The sequence below is a fragment of the Oncorhynchus mykiss genome, chromosome 8, assembly GCF_057628025.1.
Source record: "Oncorhynchus mykiss isolate SJ-2025 chromosome 8, ASM5762802v1, whole genome shotgun sequence".
In the NCBI taxonomy this organism is placed as follows: Eukaryota; Metazoa; Chordata; class Actinopteri; order Salmoniformes; family Salmonidae; genus Oncorhynchus; species Oncorhynchus mykiss.
Window position 1 is genome coordinate 67152003 of NC_143029.1, and position 18156 is coordinate 67170158.

The following is an 18156-nucleotide window of genomic DNA, read 5'->3' on the forward strand; positions in this document are numbered from 1 at the left end:
CAGCAAAGCACCCCCACAACATGATGCTGCCACCCCCGTGCTTCACGGTTGGGATGGTGTTCTTCGGCTTGCAAGCCTCCCCCTTTTTCCTCCAAACCTAACGATGATCATAATGGCCAAACAGTTCTATTTTTGTTTCATCAGACCAGAGGACATTTCTCCAAAAAGTATGATATTTGTCCCCATGTGCAGTTGAAAACCATAGTCTGGCTTTTTTATGGCGGTTTTGGAGCAGTGGCTTCTTCCTTGCTGAGCGACCTTTCAGGTTATGTCGATATAGGACTCGTTTTACTGTGGATATAGATACTTTTGTACCTGTTTCCTCCAGCATCTTCACAAGGTCCTTTGCTGTTGTTCTGGGATTAATTTGCACTTTTCGCCTAAAAGTATGTTCATCGCTAGGAGACAGAACGCGTCTCCTTCCTGAGTGGTATGACGGCTGCGTGGTCCCATGGTGTTTATACTTGCGTACTATTGTTTGTACAGATGAACGCGGTACCTTCAGGTGTTTGTAAATCGCTCCCAAGGATGAACCAGACTTGTGGAGGTCTACATTTTTTTTTCTGAGGTCTTGACTGATTTCTTTTGATTTTCCCATGATGTCAAGCAAAGAGGCACTGAGTTTGAAGGTAGGCCTTGAATTACATCCGCAGGTACACCTCCAATTGACTCAAATGATGTCAATTAGCCTATCAGAAGCTTCTAAAGCCATGATATAATTTTCTGGAATTTTCCAAGCTGTTTAAAAGGAACAGTCAACTTAGTGTATGTAAACTTCTGACCGACTGGAATTGTCTGTAAACAGTTGTTGGAAAAATTACTTGTCATGCACAAAGTCTATGTCCTAACCGACTTGCCAAAACTATAGTTTGTTTACAAGAAATGTGTGGAGTGGTTGAAAAACAAGTTTTAATGACTCCAACCTAAGTGTATGTAAACTTCTGACTTCAACTGTATATGTGTTTTTAAGTCATCCCAAGTAGGTGGGGTTGGTCGGGGGTGGGGGGGGGGGATATATTCCTATACCTCCTTTTTTTATGTATTGTTTTACTATCCTTCAAATATGCATATAGCATAAGATACCTTAGAACCACCTCAACCATCTATCAGGGCACATGGCGAGACCCAAATGCAGACACAGGAGCCAGATGGTAGCGCTCCGATATTTATTATAACAAAGGGAGTGGTCAAAGGCATATCGGGGCCAGGCGAGAGTTCATAAATCAGGTCAGAGTACAAACGGTACCAGACGATATGAAGTCTCGAGGTCGGGCCAGGCAGGGGTCAGAAATCAGATTCGAGTCCAAAACAGTACAAGGGGATATGCAGGCTGGTGGTCAGGCAGGCGGGTTCGGAGTCAGGACAGGCAAGGATCGAAACCAGGAGGACTAGAAACAAACAGAGACTGGGAAAAAATAGGAGCAAGGAATACCGCTGGTTGACTTGGCAAACAATATGAACTGGCACAGAGAGACAGGAAGCACAGGGATATATACACCGGGGATTATAAGCGACACCTGGAGGAGGTGGAGACAATCACAAGGACAGGTGAACCAGATCAGGGTGTGACCGGTTCCCTCCAGAATCCCCTTCCCTAGGTGTAAATGTGATTATGTTTGCCCTGGATATAGCTTTACTGAGGTTCAGTTTAACACAGTAGCATTTTGCTCTAGTCTAGGAGAGGTAGATGCAGCCTTCCAACAGGGCCAGCATAGGGGTCCAAGGTTTTCTTCAGGGTATTTTGCTGTTTTTAGCAGTTTTTTAAAAATTCTATTTATATTTTATTACTCTGACCTTTCAGCACACTGGCCATGTGATTGTCCTAACATTCATTTCTGATTACTATGACTGCCTAATTCACATACTCTAGGCTCCACTTGCTTTATCAGCTGGAACGTGAAAGGAACTAATCAGGTGGTCAAGTGTAGCCGCGTGTATGCTCATCTTAAGTCCTTAAGTCCGGACATGGTTTCTCTCCAAGAGACCCATCTCCGGTCCAGCGACCATGATAAACTAAAGAGGAAATGGGTAGACTAAATATTTCACTCCAACTTTGGTGCTAAGGCCAGCAGGGCAGCCATCCTTATCAGAAAAGGTACCCCGCTTGTCTCCTCCAAAGTAATTTCAGATACTAATGGCAGATATATTATAGTGATGGGAAAATGGTTTATTCTGGCTAACCTCTATGATCCTAATTGGGATGACGCTCAATTTCTCTGACCTTATCGCAACAGTTCCCGACCTTAACCCTCATCATTTGATATTTGGCGGAGATTTCAAATGTGTATTGCATCCAAGTCTAGACAGATCCCGACCGAAGCCCAACAATGTGGGAGCAAATCCCACTGCTAAACAGTACTCCTTTTTTTTCCTCCAGTCCACGAATCATACTCTGGGTTTTACTTGTTTTCTGTGGGATTGCTCCTCCATGGATCAGACAAATTATAGGATTCTACACTGCATCGCAGTGCTTGCTGTGCCACCAGAGACTCTGGGTTCGAGCCCAGGCTCTGTCGCAGCCGGCCGCGACCGGGAGCCGCGACCGGGAGGTCCATGGGGCGACGCACAATTGGCCTAGTGTCGTCTGGGTTAGGGAGGGTTTGGCCGGTAGAGATATCCTTGTCTCATCGCGCACTAGCGACTCCTGTGGCGGGCCAGGTGCAGTGCACACTGACCAGGTCGCTAGGTGTACGGTGTTTCCTCCGACACATTGGTGCGGCTGGCTTCCGGATTGGATGCGCGCTGTGTTAAGAAGCAGTGCGGCTTGGTTGGGTTGTGTTTTGGAGGACGCATGGCTCTCGACCTTCGTCTCTCCCGAGCCCGTACGGGAGTTGTAGCGATGAGACAACACAGTAAATATTAACAATTGGATACCACGAAATTGGGGAGAAAAATGGGCTAAACATTTTTTTTTTTATATGATTCTAGAAATGAGTTGATTACTGATTTTGACAATAACATTCTTCCTTTTGTAACTAATAGCCAATTTTTTTTTTACATTTTCTTTCAAAATCAGGCGCAGTAATCAACAAATTTTTCCTGCTGGACAATAGAATTCTTCCTTTTGTAATAGGCAATATATATATATACTTACCTTTTATTTAACTAGGCAAGTCAGTTAAGAGCAAATTCTTATTTTCAATGACGGCCTAGGAACACTGCCTAGTTCAGGGGCAGAACGACAGATTTTTACCTGCTTGGGGATTCGATCTTGCTACCTTTCGGTTACTAGTCCAATGCTAGGCTACCTGCCGCCCCAATATCACAGCATCATTATATCAGACCATAGCCCTGTCCAGCTAGATATCCGCTTTACGGACAGTACTGTGTCACAATGCGTGTGGCAACTTGACCCACTACTACTATCCTGTAGTGCCTTTTAAAAAATACATATCAACTCACATTGATGTCTTTTTACAGATCAACTGCACCCCTGATGTGTCTCACTCTACTGTGTGGGAGTCGTTAAAAGCATATCTAAGGGGACAAATTATTTCATTTAACCAGGCAAGTCAGTTAAGAACAAATTCTTATTTTCAATGACAGCCTAGGAACAGTGGGTTAACTGCCTGTTCAGGGGCAGAACAACAGATTTGTACCTTCTCAGCTTGGGGGTTTGAACTTTCAACCTTCCGGTTACTAGTCCACCGCTCTAACCACTAGGCTACCCTGACAACACACAGCGCACCAAACAATTATCGGAGCTCTCTCAACTCAATCTAAATGTGGACAACAGATATGCTTCTTCTCCGACTCCTGCACTCTACAAAGAGAGACTGCTACACCAATCGAAATTTGACAATCTTTCCACCAAACAAACTGCGCAGCTTCTTCTTAAGTCCAGTCAAAAATTCTATGTACACTGAGAGAAAGCTGGCAAGTTGTTATCTCACCAGCTTTGACAATCCGCTGCTAGCAGCACCATACCTTAAATCTGTGTTGCAGCTGATTTAACGTCTACCAATCCCAAAGAAATCAACAATCAATTTAATCAATTCTATTCGGCTCTTTACTCACCAGAGGCTCTTCCTGACACATCTTGTATGCATGCATTTCTAGACAATCTGGACATCCCCTGTCTCAATTCAGATGAATGGATGCCTCAATAAGTGATGATGAAGCTACTCTGGCAATCCAGTCCATGCAGAGCGGTAAAGCCCCTGGGCCTGATGGCTTCCCTATTGAATTTTATAAAACATTCTCCTCTAAATGATCTCCTATCCTCAGCTCAATGTACAATGAAATCCTTTCTAGTCAGAAACTGCCACAGACACTTACCCAGGCGACTATTTCGTTTTTTCTTAAAAAAGACAATCCCCTAGACTGTGGCTCGTACCGCCCTATAAGCCTTTTGTGCCGTTTAGAGACAGTGATGCCTAATATAATTAACTCTGACCAATCCTGATTTATCTCAGGTAGGCAATATTTCTACAATATTCGCCGACTATTTAATGTTCTTTATTCTGCCCAGTCAACTCTACAGCCAGAGTTGTCATCTCTTGATGCTGAATAGGCTTTCGACCGGGTTGAGTGGGAATATCTATTTACAGTACTAGAGAGATTTGTGTTTGGCCGCCATTCCTTTACTGGATTAAGATTTTGTACTCGTCCCCAGTGGCTTCTGTTCGCACCAACAATGTTACCTCCAGCTACTTCCCTCTCCACAGGGGTGCCAGGCAGGGTTGCTGTTTATCCCCTTTCCTATTTAATATGGTTACTGAGCCTCTTGCTGTCGCTCTGCGGGCGGAGGAGAGGATTAAGGGGATATTGAGGGGCAACATGACTCACAAGGTGTCCTTATATGCAGACAATCTTCTTGTATACAACTCTAACCCTGTGGAGTCTATACCCCATCTCTTGGACATGCTACAAGGTTTTGGGACATTCTTTGGTTAGAAGTTAAACCTAACAAAAAGCATGCTCCTCCCCATGAATCAGTTAGCAGAAGGAATTGGGTATGCCAATTTCCCATTTAAGGTGGAGCATCAGGTTTTTTCTTCTTTGGGGATAAAGGTCACACACTCTGTTTAAACATAACTTCAAAACACTCCCAAAGCAGGATTTCATAAGGTGGTCCACGAATGACGAATCCACCAAATCCACAAATGTTTTTTTGTGACCTATTTGTTGATAACATATTCGTCTCATTTGATACTCTGAGGGTTGACCATAATATTCCCAAAAGCCACTTTTTTAGATACTTGCAGCTTTGCCAAAATACATTTCCCTTCATTTCCACTCGAGCCTACCAAGTGTCCAGTCGTGAGGTGCTTAGATCTTAACCCTTATCTGAAGGGCACAATCTCAAGATTATACGACATAATACAGGACATTAATCCGCCTTCCTTTGCAAATACAAAATCTGCAATGGAGCAAGACACAGGTGGCGAGCTACCGGATGATACAGTATATGGTAATAAAGTATTGAGCGTATCCACACATCATTTTGCATAAGGCAATGGCTTATTCAGTTTAAGGTTTTTCACCGTCTCCATTACTCAAATGACAGATTGGCAAAAATATACCCAAATGTTGACCCCAGAGTCCAGCAACTGTGGAACACATGTTTTGGTCATGCAAATGTTTGAGTGGCCTCTGGGACCCATTTTTTGATGCGTTCTCACATATGTGTAATACAACTGTTTGCCCCCAACCCAGTCACTGCCATTTTTGGGGTACTTCCCCTAGACCAGAATGCTACCACACATCAGGCGAATGCGACAGCATCACTGCTAGCTTGCCACCTTGTCCTCTTTCACTGGAAGTCTGCAAAGCCGCCCTCCTTTATGCAGTGGGTTAAGGAAGTGATGTCATCCCTGCCTCTGGAGAGGGTTAGATACACTGTGCTTGGGTCCCGACAGAAGTTAGACTTAAACTGGTCTCCATTAATACAATACGTGGAGCCTGTCTTTTACTTAGTGTAACTTGCATAGTTTGGTGAGCAGTCATGTTAGTTCTAGTGGCCATTTGTGCTGATTTTTCTAATGTTTCAGTGTCTATTAATGTTTGTTTCTATTTTTCTTTCCTATTTAACTTACTTTTATAGATGCCTTTGTGGGTGGGTGGTTTGGAGGGAGGGATGAGGGGTTGGGGTTGTACTGTTTATGTTGCTATATCTGAAAATCTATAAATAAAGTTTTTTTTAAAAGCACTTTTGGAAAGCTCATATTCTAGGCTAGACATTAAAAAAGTATGGTACACAGATCTACAGTAAGTGAATCTGAATAACCCTTTAACTGGAAAAGAATATGGAAAAATATGACATTGTCATCCCGTAATCTGAACCATCAATTTATACATTCTAAATTTGTTCACAGACTGTAATTAACACCAAAGAAAAGTTTTATCACACTGTTCACTGTGTCCCCTAAAACCGGTAGGCACATTCCTTCATGTGATGTTGGAGTGCCCTGCAGTTAAATGCTTCTGGGACAAAGTTACAAAATAAATTTCGAAGTGTATGGATGTAAACATTCAATGCGTTGCATCTACTGTGTTACTTAACGATGATAGCTCCTTCAATCTCTCAGTCAATCACAGACGATTACTGCTGGCAGGCTGCACTTCCGCAAAAAAAAAGATGCTGGCTCTTAAGTGGCAAACACCCCACTCTCTCACAATTCACCAGTGGATACAGTCACTAGTAGAAGTTATAACATTAGAATTATCGACAGCGAGAATGAAAGGTGCTGGTCAAGAAACAATTGAGGCCTGGACAAATTTGCTTTGTGAAGAAGACTCTGTGAAGAATAATCTGAGCTAAAGCCCAACACACACACACACACACATATATATATATATATATATATATATATATATATATATATATATATATATATATATATATATATATATATATATATATATATATTGGTAAACATAATACTCAACATAAATATTTCAGGTTACTACAGTTACTACAGTATATATATATATATTGGTAAACATAATACTCAACATAAATATTTCAGGTTACTACAGTTACTACAGTATATATATATATATTGGTAAACATAATACTCAACATAAATATTTCAGGTTACTACAGTTACTACAGTATATATATATATATATACACACTGTAGTAACCTGAAATATTTATGCTGAGTATTATGTTTACCAATAGATGGCAGTATTGATTCAAAACGGGGTTTGCTTTCTGCTATCTGTCGGCGTTTAAATGTCTGCCATATATATCGTGCTCGAGAAAGCCTAGTTTTACACCAGGTGCTTTCTGCTATCCGTCGACGTTTAAATGTCTGCCATATATATCGTGCTCGAGAAAGCCTAGTTTTACACCAGGTGCTTTCTGCTATCTGTCGACGTTTAAATGTCTGCCATATATATCGTGCTCGAGAAAGCCTAGTTTTACACCAGGTGCTTTCCGGTAATGTTATTCAAAGTTACCATTTAAATACTAAAACATACTTATGTGTCCAGTGTCATCAATCTAAGAAGCATCCTAAGATACAGTACCTATTTTCATATTTTTTGTTAATCATTGCTTTCAGGCCCACAGGGAAGGGCTGGTATGGGGAGGGTTTTCTCTCGTTGACGGGGGGGTGGACGTAAAAGCATCCTAGGTTAGGGGATATGGGGTAGGGGGCAGGTAGATAGAGATATGGGGGGGTGGGGACTGACAACCAACCTGTATTGCCAGGCGGGGTGATAAGGGGTGGAAAACATGGTTTAATAAAACTTATGTCAAGATGTGTATGTATTATTTATGCTCTACATACAGTATACATTTTCTGTGTCTGTGTGTCGTCATCTGACAGAACCCACTCAGCCAGCTGATGTGGCTGCTGAGGTGACTGTTCAGGTCAGCCCTGAGCGACCACATAAGTCTATGGTTGAAAAGCCTCGCAGGCCCAGTGTGGAGAGAGAGATGAAGAACAGCCCAGAGAAGTCAGGGAAGTCTCTTCCACCACCCCCACCACGGAGGTTCTTCCCTTCACTGTCCGGCCCAGGGCTGACCACAGGGAGGTCTGGAGAAGTCATCTTTACTACCAGGAAGGAAGCCACCACCGCCCAGGTGTGCGACTCATTTGTTGGCAATTTCACTAGTCAAGCAGCATTCCCTCCCAGGATAACCTCATAACACTGCCAGTCAAATAGTTGTCTTTAGTAGTGTATGCACACATGACCTAGTGGGGGATACAGTGGCAATTTATCTAAGCCAGTTTTGCTCTGGCAAGTATTCCAGTGTCCAAGTCAGTGTGTTACTATCCCCTTCAGGATGATGAAGAGGCGGTGGTCCCTCAACCCAGTCCCAAACCCACCAGACAGCCCCCAGAGGTCAAGCCCAAGCCCCAAACCACTCCTGTTTTTATAGCCTCAGCTGAGCCAGGGGAAAAGGAGGACAAAGAAGAAGAGGATGATGATGAGGAGGAGGATAAATTCATGAAGGAACTACAGGTAAAAATACACAAGTCACATGTAAAACCACAAATATGTACAAAGCATTTGTCGATTTTTTTTTGCCTTTTTTAACATAAACAGTAGCTCTATTGTATGTGGTCTTATCTTACCTGCATTACTATGAAAACCTCATGGAAATGTGTTCATGTCTCCCTCTGTTGTTCAATGGAGGAAAGGGTTTTGTCTGTGTGAACAAGAATATGCCCTGCCCTGCCTAATACATCAGTTACTGTGATATTTAACTCAGCCTTTGTTGTACAGCCACAGAGGCCTTGTCATGAAATACGATCTGTGATCTAATCGGTGCAATTTGACCTCCTCAGGTGTTTCAGAAGTACACTCTTAGAGATGTAAGCACAAAGTGTGTCATAGACCTTACAAGCACTGCATCTCAAGTCAGACAGATAGAGCCAGAACTCACTCTCTCACCCAAAGACCCAAAGGTAACAGATGTGGTACCCTTTTTCTAACCCGTTCTGGCCCCCTTAGGCATGCACTGCTTGTAACTCACTCACTGCTTGTCTGGCCTCTAACACTAATCTGATCTGGGGCCTGCCTGTCAGTACTGTCTGTGCTTACAGCTTAATCAGCCTCTGAATCTGGTCTGAGCTTGGATCTAAAGCTTGCTTTTGATTGAATATGCTTCTGAACACTGGTCTGACTGCCACTCATTGCTGTGTTCAGCTATTGCAGCTATTGCTATTGGAATGGCCTGGGGGGCCGAAGGTTTGGTGTTTCTTTTGGTGTTTCTTGTCTGTCATGTTATCAATGCCTTTCAGAGAATTGGCTGATCTCATATAAAAGGTGTATGGTGTCTCTTGGTGTTGGAAAATGTTTGCTCTTGATTTCCAAATGTGATATTATCTTCAATTAATTTCCATTTCCTTCCACTCTGAGATTAGACTTGTCATTCACACTGTGCAGTGTTCTTGCCTGGCTCCGTGAATGAATCTGCATCTGATCATTTGTAGCATATCTCTTATGACATTGTGCTTGACTCTATTTCCCTTAGTTTTCTAAGCATGCCCTCTTGGCTGCCAAGGTTGGTCTCCTCAATGTAATTTGAAATGTAAACTGAACCCGGAGCTGTTGTGCAATGATGTTATCTCCTAAACTGTCATAGGAGAGTCAGGAGAACAAGGGTAAAGAGAAAAGTGTGCTCAACACTGACGAAAACAGATTTGTCATTGTTCCAAAGAGTCCCAGGGTAAGTCTTAACTTCCCCAAATAACCATGTTCCTCAGTCAGAATACAGTATATTGTATGTTTTTGATGTTGATATTTCCCTGATTTTTTTTTTCCAGGTCATGTATTATGTCACAGGACAGTTATCCAATGAGAAGCCTCCATCGGGAAAAACAGACCAATCGGAAGGCAGGGAGGGAACATTGTCCCCCTCACAGGTGGCAAACTCAAATACATTTGACTCCCAGCAGACAGAGTTACTAATAGCAGACACAACACCTCTGGTATCATGTAACTCAGTGCTGGAAAGCCAAGATTGTCCTCCTAATATACAGAAGATAGCAGTTGGAGAAGATAGTGGGAAGGAGAGCGTTGTTGATGAGAATGTCCGGAAGGATCCTGTTCAGTGTCAGAAAGTGGGGGTAGTTGAACCTGTGTCTCCTCCAATACCTGCAGAGAAGCAGGACATTTCTGAACCCTCTCAGCAAGACTATCTTACTAACAGTAAACCATCATCATCTTCGTCATCATCACCACCACCATCTTCACCAGCATCACCACCACTTCCACTATCATCATCTTTACCACCACCAGTACCAGTAATCCAGTTTGTGAGTAGTACAGGCCAAGAGGTTTCAGGTAGTCCAGGGTCTCCACCAGAGAGCAGGAGCCTGGGTGACAGCCAGAGCCAGCAGGTAGTGTTGAGGTCCTTCAGAAGCAGAGCACCACGGTATGTAGAGGAGGGCAGCAGCCTGAGCCCTGACCTCCCAGACGAGGAGGGCCCTCCTCCCCCTGAGAACATCTCCTTCATGATGATCACCAGCAACAGAGTGCAGGCTCTGTCCACTGGGGAGTACCAGGAGATAGTGAATGGTACCAGCATGTCCGAGGTTCAGACCGTCAGTGTGGGGAACGACACCACCAGTATCAGCCAGGAGCACAGTGGCTTCGACAGGAAGCCTGTGATCATCATATTCGACGAGCCCATGGACATCCGGTCGGCCTACAAGCGTATGTCCACCATCTTTGAGTGTGAGGAGGAGCTGGATAGGCTGCTGCACCAGGAGAGCATCAAGGAGGAAGCAGAGGAGGCAGGATCAGAGACGAGTGTACCTCAGGTAAAGTCTAACACTTATCTACATCAGGCAAACAAGACAGCAGTGACAGGAAACACTGCAACCAGTCACCATAATACTCCTGCTGTGGTTGCGCAACAGAAGAGTACAGCAGAGTGCTCATTACCAGAACAGTCTAAAACAGAGCCCTCAAACACCAGCAAACCAGAGACCAAAAAGAAGTTCAAATTCAAGTTCCCCAAAAATAAGCTGGCAGCCATCAGCCAGGCGATTCGCACTGGGACCAAAACAGGGAAGAAGACACTTCAGGTGGTGGTCTATGAGGACGAGGAGGAGTGGGACGGACACATGAATGAGACCAAAAGGTTTGAGATCAACAGCAGTAGCATACCACAAACTGACTTTAGTCACCTCACCTCTGTGAATAACATCACGTCACCAAGCACTCTCACCAGGTCAAACTCTAAACGCAGGACAGAGGAGATCTGTAAGAATGCCTACGACTCCATAACCAGTCTAGAGGAGACCATTAAACAGCTGGAGATCACTGTGGACAATATAAGCCCAGCAGCGCCTAACACCGACTCCTGTGAAGAGTCTCCAGCCACAGTGAAATCCCAACGAGAGAGAAGTCCCTCCAAGAGGCCTGCCCCTCCTCAGGTCTCAAAGTTCCTGAAGCATTCTCAGAGTAAGAAGTCCAAACCAGAGCTTCCCAGGCCATCCATCACAAGCAGCTCCAAGAAACAGGTCTCTTTTAGAGCTCCTTCCCCCTAACACTGCACTGGTGGCTGGGTCCCTGTGAGGGCTGGTGGCTGGGTCCCTATGAGGGCTGGGCTGGTGGCTGTGTCCCTTTGAGAGCTGGGCTGGTGGCTGGGTCCCTGGTAGATTCCCACCTTCTCTCCCTCTAACCACTAAAGATGAACATGTTTTTCAGGCGCTGCTGGGGATACAGCTGGGATCTACCTCTGCTTATAAGCTGTCTTTGTGGTGTCAGCTGACATGATTGTTGTCCCAGGGTACCTGGGTTGCTATGATGTGTGTTTGTTTCCTAATTGTGGACTTTGAACAGTGACTGGCTTTAAAATGACTGGCTTTATATTGTGGCCATGGTTCCACTGTGCATGCTTTGCTCTCAGTGTTGATGCAGGCGGGTCAGTGGCTCCTGAACTTTAGAAAAAAAACGAGGACCCCTAACTGGACTTGGCAGCTTTCTAGATATACCCAAAGCCTGTAATCACAGGCAATATAACGTTATTACTTTATGAGAACATCTCTGGCATACCGCAACACCATAAATAAATATTATTTGTTTTTAACCATCAATTACAAGGGTGCTAATTTATTCTCAGCTGATAGTAAAATAACTTAATTTGCTTTTACTAATAATGTCCAAACAGCATGTGAAACTATAAGTGCAAACTAAAAAAAAGAATACAGCTCAACACAAAATCCCCCATTACAGTCTCAGACTTCCCCCTGGAGCTGGTAACTCTACTAGTAGCTCAGTTTGGGAAGCACAGATCTACTGTAAGCATACTGCCATCTTATCTCTGGATACATGTCTTTTCTGTTGTTGTTGCTTTGGCTCTTAGGTGTTTTCACAATCTGTTCCTAATATATGATTTCTGTCTGTTTTTGAATACTTACAGAATACCAGTGGCTCTCCTTCTTCGAGTCAAATGTCACTTTCTGTGTCTGCAAAGTCCTGGCAGCAACCAGCCGGGTCAGCTGACAAACCAGGAGGAAAAACTCAGAAGCAGTTTCCACAGGTAGTTTTACTGTAAGATGGCCTGTGTTAGGAAGTATTGGAGAAACTACTTTCATGATTTAGAGAAGTTTACACAAAGCCTTGGAAACTGTACAATTATAGGAAATGTTTGTTGAATCCACTCACTCTCTGTCTTGTTCTCCTACTGTATGTCTTCAAGACCTTTTGACTGTTACCATCTGTACCCTCTTCTTCCCCTCTATATGCTCCTTGAGCATGCTCACCATGTAATTGTAATTCACTTGGAGGTGGAGGCAAGGATAGAAGATTGGCAAGGATATATTCACTTCACTTTTTCAACGTCTTCAACCTTAAACTAAATCAACTAAACTGAACCTATTTTCAAAATAAACTCACCCTCTGTCAACTGTCCAAATATTATTTAACCTTCTTTATCTCACCCTGAGAAGCATGATATGTATGTCATAAACACTGCATGTGTGTTATGAGTTGGTGCATTGAATTAGTGAATTAGTGGGCATCATTAACCCTGTAGATAATTTCCTGACTTCATATTTTCTATGAATGATCTATAATTAGTGTATTTTAGTGCCACCTCTTTGCTTTCTAACATGATGCTTATTTATCTTTGTATAATAACCCTTCTTTTGCCTTTCTTGACATTCCATATCTCCCGCCATCTTTGTTTCGCAGGCTAACAGAAGTGCTGAGAAAGCTGGTGGGGATAGTAACCATTATTTCCTTGCTTTACCTGCTTCTAAGATCCCAGCCTTTTGTCATAGCTCTGGAAAAAATATGTCATTGCCCGGTCCAAACACTGTGTCTAACCCTATTAAATCACCTTCCTCCTCCCCATCCTCCTCACACAAATCTTTCATCCCATCTCTTAATCTGAGTCGTCTCGTCCCTCCTAGCCCTTCTCTCAATGACAGACGTCAAAATCTTTCCCTCTCATCACAAACCCAAAATGGCCGACCCAGCCCTTTCTCTCACTGCTCATCTTCCTCTTCCTCCTCCACCTCCCCCTCTTCCAACTCCTCCTCTTTGTCCCCCACATCCACGTCCTCCACCTCCTCCTCCCCTCCCTCTCCTTCCCTCCTCTCCCCGACTGCCATGAGTCAAGGTGCGAGGAGTATCCACCGCATTGCTCATATACCCAGCTTCACCGGACACAAGATGCAAGGTGGATACAGCAGCAAAACCACACATACACCAGCAGCTTCTTTGTCCAAGGACATATGATTATCTTTTTATATCTATATGTAACAAAGTTAAAAACATACCGTAAACTCATGCCACAGCTTGCTTGAAATGTTGCAGATGGAGCCATCCAATTTGTACGTTTTGGGTGGCTCAACACGTTGGAACATTGTCAAGGAGGACAGTTACGTGTGTTGCGAAGCAGCGGATCACTGGTTCGAACCCAGTATGGGGCAGTCGGTCAGTGGAGGAAGCTAAGCTTTTAGCAGCACACAGACCCCTGTTACATAACAGAATAAAGTATAGTTGAGGAAAGTGCACCAGTATTGAATTGTAAAGGCCTGTTATATTAAATGAAGTGCCCTTTAATATAGACTCCATGGAGAATTCAATGTTTTTTTAAGAATATGAATAAAGGTTTGCTAAAGTGCCAATTCAGCATTTTGACATGTTCCTCCATCAACCCTGTCACTTCTAGGAAGATTTCAACCCACTTAATCCAAAGATTCCTCCATAATTTCACCGTCATTGTAAAGCCCTAGTTGTTGCTTTGACAGTCGTTTCTGGAAAGTATTTTTTATTTCATGTGATTAGTGATTCAGTTTAGCAGTTAAGAGCGATGGGCCAATAATCGAAAGGTCGCTGTTTCGAATCCCCGAGCTGACTAGGTGTAAATTCTGCCTGTGCCCTCGAGGAGCCACTTAACCCTAATTGCTCCTGTAAGTCGCTCTGGATGAGAGGTTCTTCTAAAAGACAAAACATTAACATTTTAAGGTCAATCCTGTTACATTAACTGAAATCTGTTTTTAATATGGTGAAACTATTCCTTTAAAAAACATAGTCAAATCATGGTGTAAAAGCAGGTGATCCGTTTCTACCCTTTTTGGCCATTTTCTGGTGTTTTGTGGTGGAAAACTGAATGGGGTCGAGCATAACACATAGATAAGACAGGCTAGAAATGTTTAAGCTATTCCATTGTTTTTGTGAAGCTTGCGTTTAATTGCCACTCCCTGTTGCACACAACAAACGTACATTCCCCCTGTTCACAAGGGGATTAATGGCTGATTTAAGATGAAATGTTACTTTATTTGGCACTTATAATAGGGTCTTTTTTTTTTTTTTACGTGAACATGTTTTTATGAAGTTAAATGTGCATTTTATGACCGAATGTACAAATTAAGTGAAATCAAAAGTTTTTTTTTTCCCCAAGTTACACTTCTCAAAAGGCACCGAATTGGTGGAATGACCCTGTTGTATGATGATAACCATATTCACAAGAACTACTAGCTTTACAAATGATCAACACAAAAAGGTGCAAACATTCTAGAGTTAATACTAATGTAGTTTAGTGGTGCTGGAAATCTAGTTACATTTTTATTGATGTGAGAAATCTGTTATTTTAACGGATGGTGTTATATTTTATACGAATTAGAGTGACACTTAATAATATAAAGATTTGATCTAAAATAACAATTTATGTAAAGAAATCAAATCATTTATTTACATTTATATGGTGGATGAAGGCATAGATGCAGACTTTCATCTAGCATCAGTCATTCAGATGTCATCTCTCTTATGCAATGAGCTTAGATGTGTGGAGTTGTGCGAGTGGAACTTTGAAGAACAAAATGCTTGGTGATTTCTCAAGCTTCCGATGCACTGCCAAATCTTTGAGCTAACAAGATAGCTACTGTACATGCAAAATAATGTTTAGAGGCCTTTTAAGGCAGTAGATGTACTAACATGCTTGTACTAAAGTGTTTGGTTTTACAGATCATGTATCTAAGACATGCACTATGTGGACATTGTAATGTTTACCTTTGGGATGGCAACTGACTTATATTCATATTAGTAACTGGTGTTTACATTCATAATTAGTGACAGAAGTTTACATGCAAGTGTATGTATTTAAGAGGGTTTTGTCTTCAGAAAAGTATTTTAACTTGCCAAACTTCACTCCTATGCATGCCCTTTTAGAGATTTTAGAGATGTATCTGTCATGTTAGAGAACTATTGTTTGCACAACTCTGTAAATATTTAGTGTTCTCTGATTTTTTAAAGCTGTAAACCATGTTGTAAAAAGGTATTGTAGAATTTAATGCTTGTGAGGTTGAGAAACTAATAAAGGGCTTTCTGTTAGTGATTTGCTGTATGCTTTATGTGTTCATGTTATATTAATCTGTGTGATTGTATGACAATCGGTTCACTGACATATTGTGGGACTCAATGCAAAGTCAGTTTGCGCTTCCTATTATTGCCCAACAGAAGTCAATATACACATGCAATTGTACAGGAAAGAGAGCAGCCAGACAGCAAATCTCAGGTTTGCATACCAGTATTTTTCAAATGTTCTGTATAATTTACCTAAAATAGCTATACCTAAATGTAATATTATTTGTGTCTATATCAAACACATTTCAAACAGCTCCCCATGATATTGAAGCAATCATTTGTCCAAAAGTCCAAAATAAAATCTGAAATTCTAAAACCGATTTAAATGGTCATATGATTAGGTCATGAAAGGATATTGTTATTACAAAGAAAACTACATGAAAACACATTTAGACATTACAAATAATATGTGTTAGTGAATGTCATTAACACATTTCCTGAAACAATTTGTCCATACTGTATATGCACACAGTCCATTGTGGAATCACACTAAGAAAAAAACATAATGAGATATCTCATCCTTTTAATTAGTAAAATTATTAGTAATTAGTTTCATTAAACGATAATTAGCTCATGTAAATTCCAGACATAATGAATCCCAATGCCCATCTACGGTAATTAGCATATCATCATTCTGCATCATATTTAACACAGGAAAGTTGAAGAGAGTCCAGATTGTGAGATGCAACAGAGGGACGGATGGCTGGTAATTAAAAATAACTCACTTTAGCATCATAGGGTTAATTATGATCTCTCCCAATGCTTTATAGTAGTGTCACATCAACAGCACAAGTCTAGGAGGACATCCACAAACCAACAAGGAACTTTCTGTCAGTTAATCAAAGATGTGGCTCCCTAATTTGCATTTCTAATTGGAATTACTGTAATGAGGGTGTCAATCAGTATGGTTGCCAAATTAGCCAAGTAGTTTTCTGTAAGTAATACTAGAAATGTGAATAAATTTGCCATGTTGTTAGATCTTTGGCAACAGCACAGAGCATGAACGAGGTGAGGTGAAGATGTTAACCCAGTAAGGATAATAAATATCTACAGATCAACATGCCAACATGTCCAGTGCCGACAAGATTTACAATGAACAAATTACACCATAGATTATTAGTGGAACAAAAGCAAGTGTTAAAGTGTTGGTATTTGGCAGGAACAGAAGTCTACAAACCCTGTAGCTCCCCATGACCCTGTAGCTCTCCATGACCAGTGTTGGTGACCACTGTGGGTAAAAGCAATATTTCCCATATAGTGGGTCACACTCTATGGCCACCATCTACGGTCCTGGCTAAAAATAGATTAGGGGGGAATGTGGTCAAATCTATTGTCTTCATTTTTAACTGTTGCCCTAAATCAATGAAAGTGCATCATGTGAGTGCTGTCCTTTGTTGGTATTTAGATAGGTCATCATAGCAATGTTTAGCAGCCAGCACTGCAGAGAGCAAACAAAGAATCATTGGTAACTTTATTATTCATTTCTCGTGTTACTATTTTATTATTTTTAACTTTGCATCGTTGGGAAGGGCTCGTAAGCACGCATTTCACATTAAAGTCTACACCAGTTGTATTTGGTGCATGTGACTAAAATGTATCTTTATTATGGAGTCGCAGGCACTCTGGACAGTGGAAAATAGCCGTCAGTGTTTGTTCTGGAGGGGGGGGGGGTCACAAAAACAGTCAAAAGGCTCTATTTCATTACCTTTATTTATCCAGGCAAGTCAGTTAAGAACAAATTCTACTGCCTTGTTCAGGTGCAGAATGACAGATTTTTACCTTGTCAGCTCAGGGATTTGATCTTGCAACCTTTCGGTTGCTAGTCCAACACTCTAACCACTAGGCTACCTGCCACCCCTCTTCAAGGGTCATGGTAAAAAAATATGTTTTGGAACTGCTGCAATGCTTCATTACTGAATTGTACATTACATTTTTTTCTATTTAATTAATGAAAGTGGGTGCAATATAGTCTTTGTTCAAGTACAGTGGCTTTATGCAATACATTTTAAGAGAGAACTAATGGAAAGCTCTGGCATATATAGACATTCATTTTAGCTAAAACCTATTCATCATACTGTAGGTAGTGAAAATCTTAATTTTTTGATGCAATGGACTATGGATCTCTCCTCTTGCCCACCTCTGTCAGCAAATGTAACCTATATTTCTGCTAATACTGATTTGGTACGTCCTGTTTGATTATAGAGCTAGGTTTATTTTCAGATGACTATGAATCCCTGTACAGCACTAGATTTCTTAAACCCCAAGGGTCTCAAAAAAGAGGATCTCCTGTTCATAGTTACCTATGGATCCACTACAGTAGGCCTATCACACGTCAGTAGAAGATAACAGCATTGTGCACAGTACATAATATTT

At 41.9% G+C, this 18156-nt stretch overlaps 1 protein-coding gene across 13 annotated transcripts in view; it reads left to right on the forward strand.

Annotated features, from left to right (window-relative positions):
* Nucleotides 1-15754, forward strand: part of si:ch211-207d6.2 (sickle tail protein homolog) — an 82751-nt gene extending 66997 nt beyond the window's left edge. For 4 of the 13 annotated variants that reach the window (XM_021613332.3, XM_021613333.3, XM_021613335.3 and 1 more), the window contains 7 exons: nucleotides 7779-8035; nucleotides 8239-8418; nucleotides 8745-8864; nucleotides 9545-9628; nucleotides 9726-11429; nucleotides 12332-12451; nucleotides 13105-15754. In XM_021613332.3, coding sequence (XP_021469007.3) covers nucleotides 7779-8035; nucleotides 8239-8418; nucleotides 8745-8864; nucleotides 9545-9628; nucleotides 9726-11429; nucleotides 12332-12451; nucleotides 13105-13653 — 3014 coding nt within the window. In that variant the 3' untranslated portion in view covers nucleotides 13654-15754. The other 9 variants (XM_090182330.1, XM_090182331.1, XM_021613334.3 and 6 more) reach the window with 8 other exon arrangements.
* Nucleotides 15755-18156: the final 2402 nt, after the last annotated feature.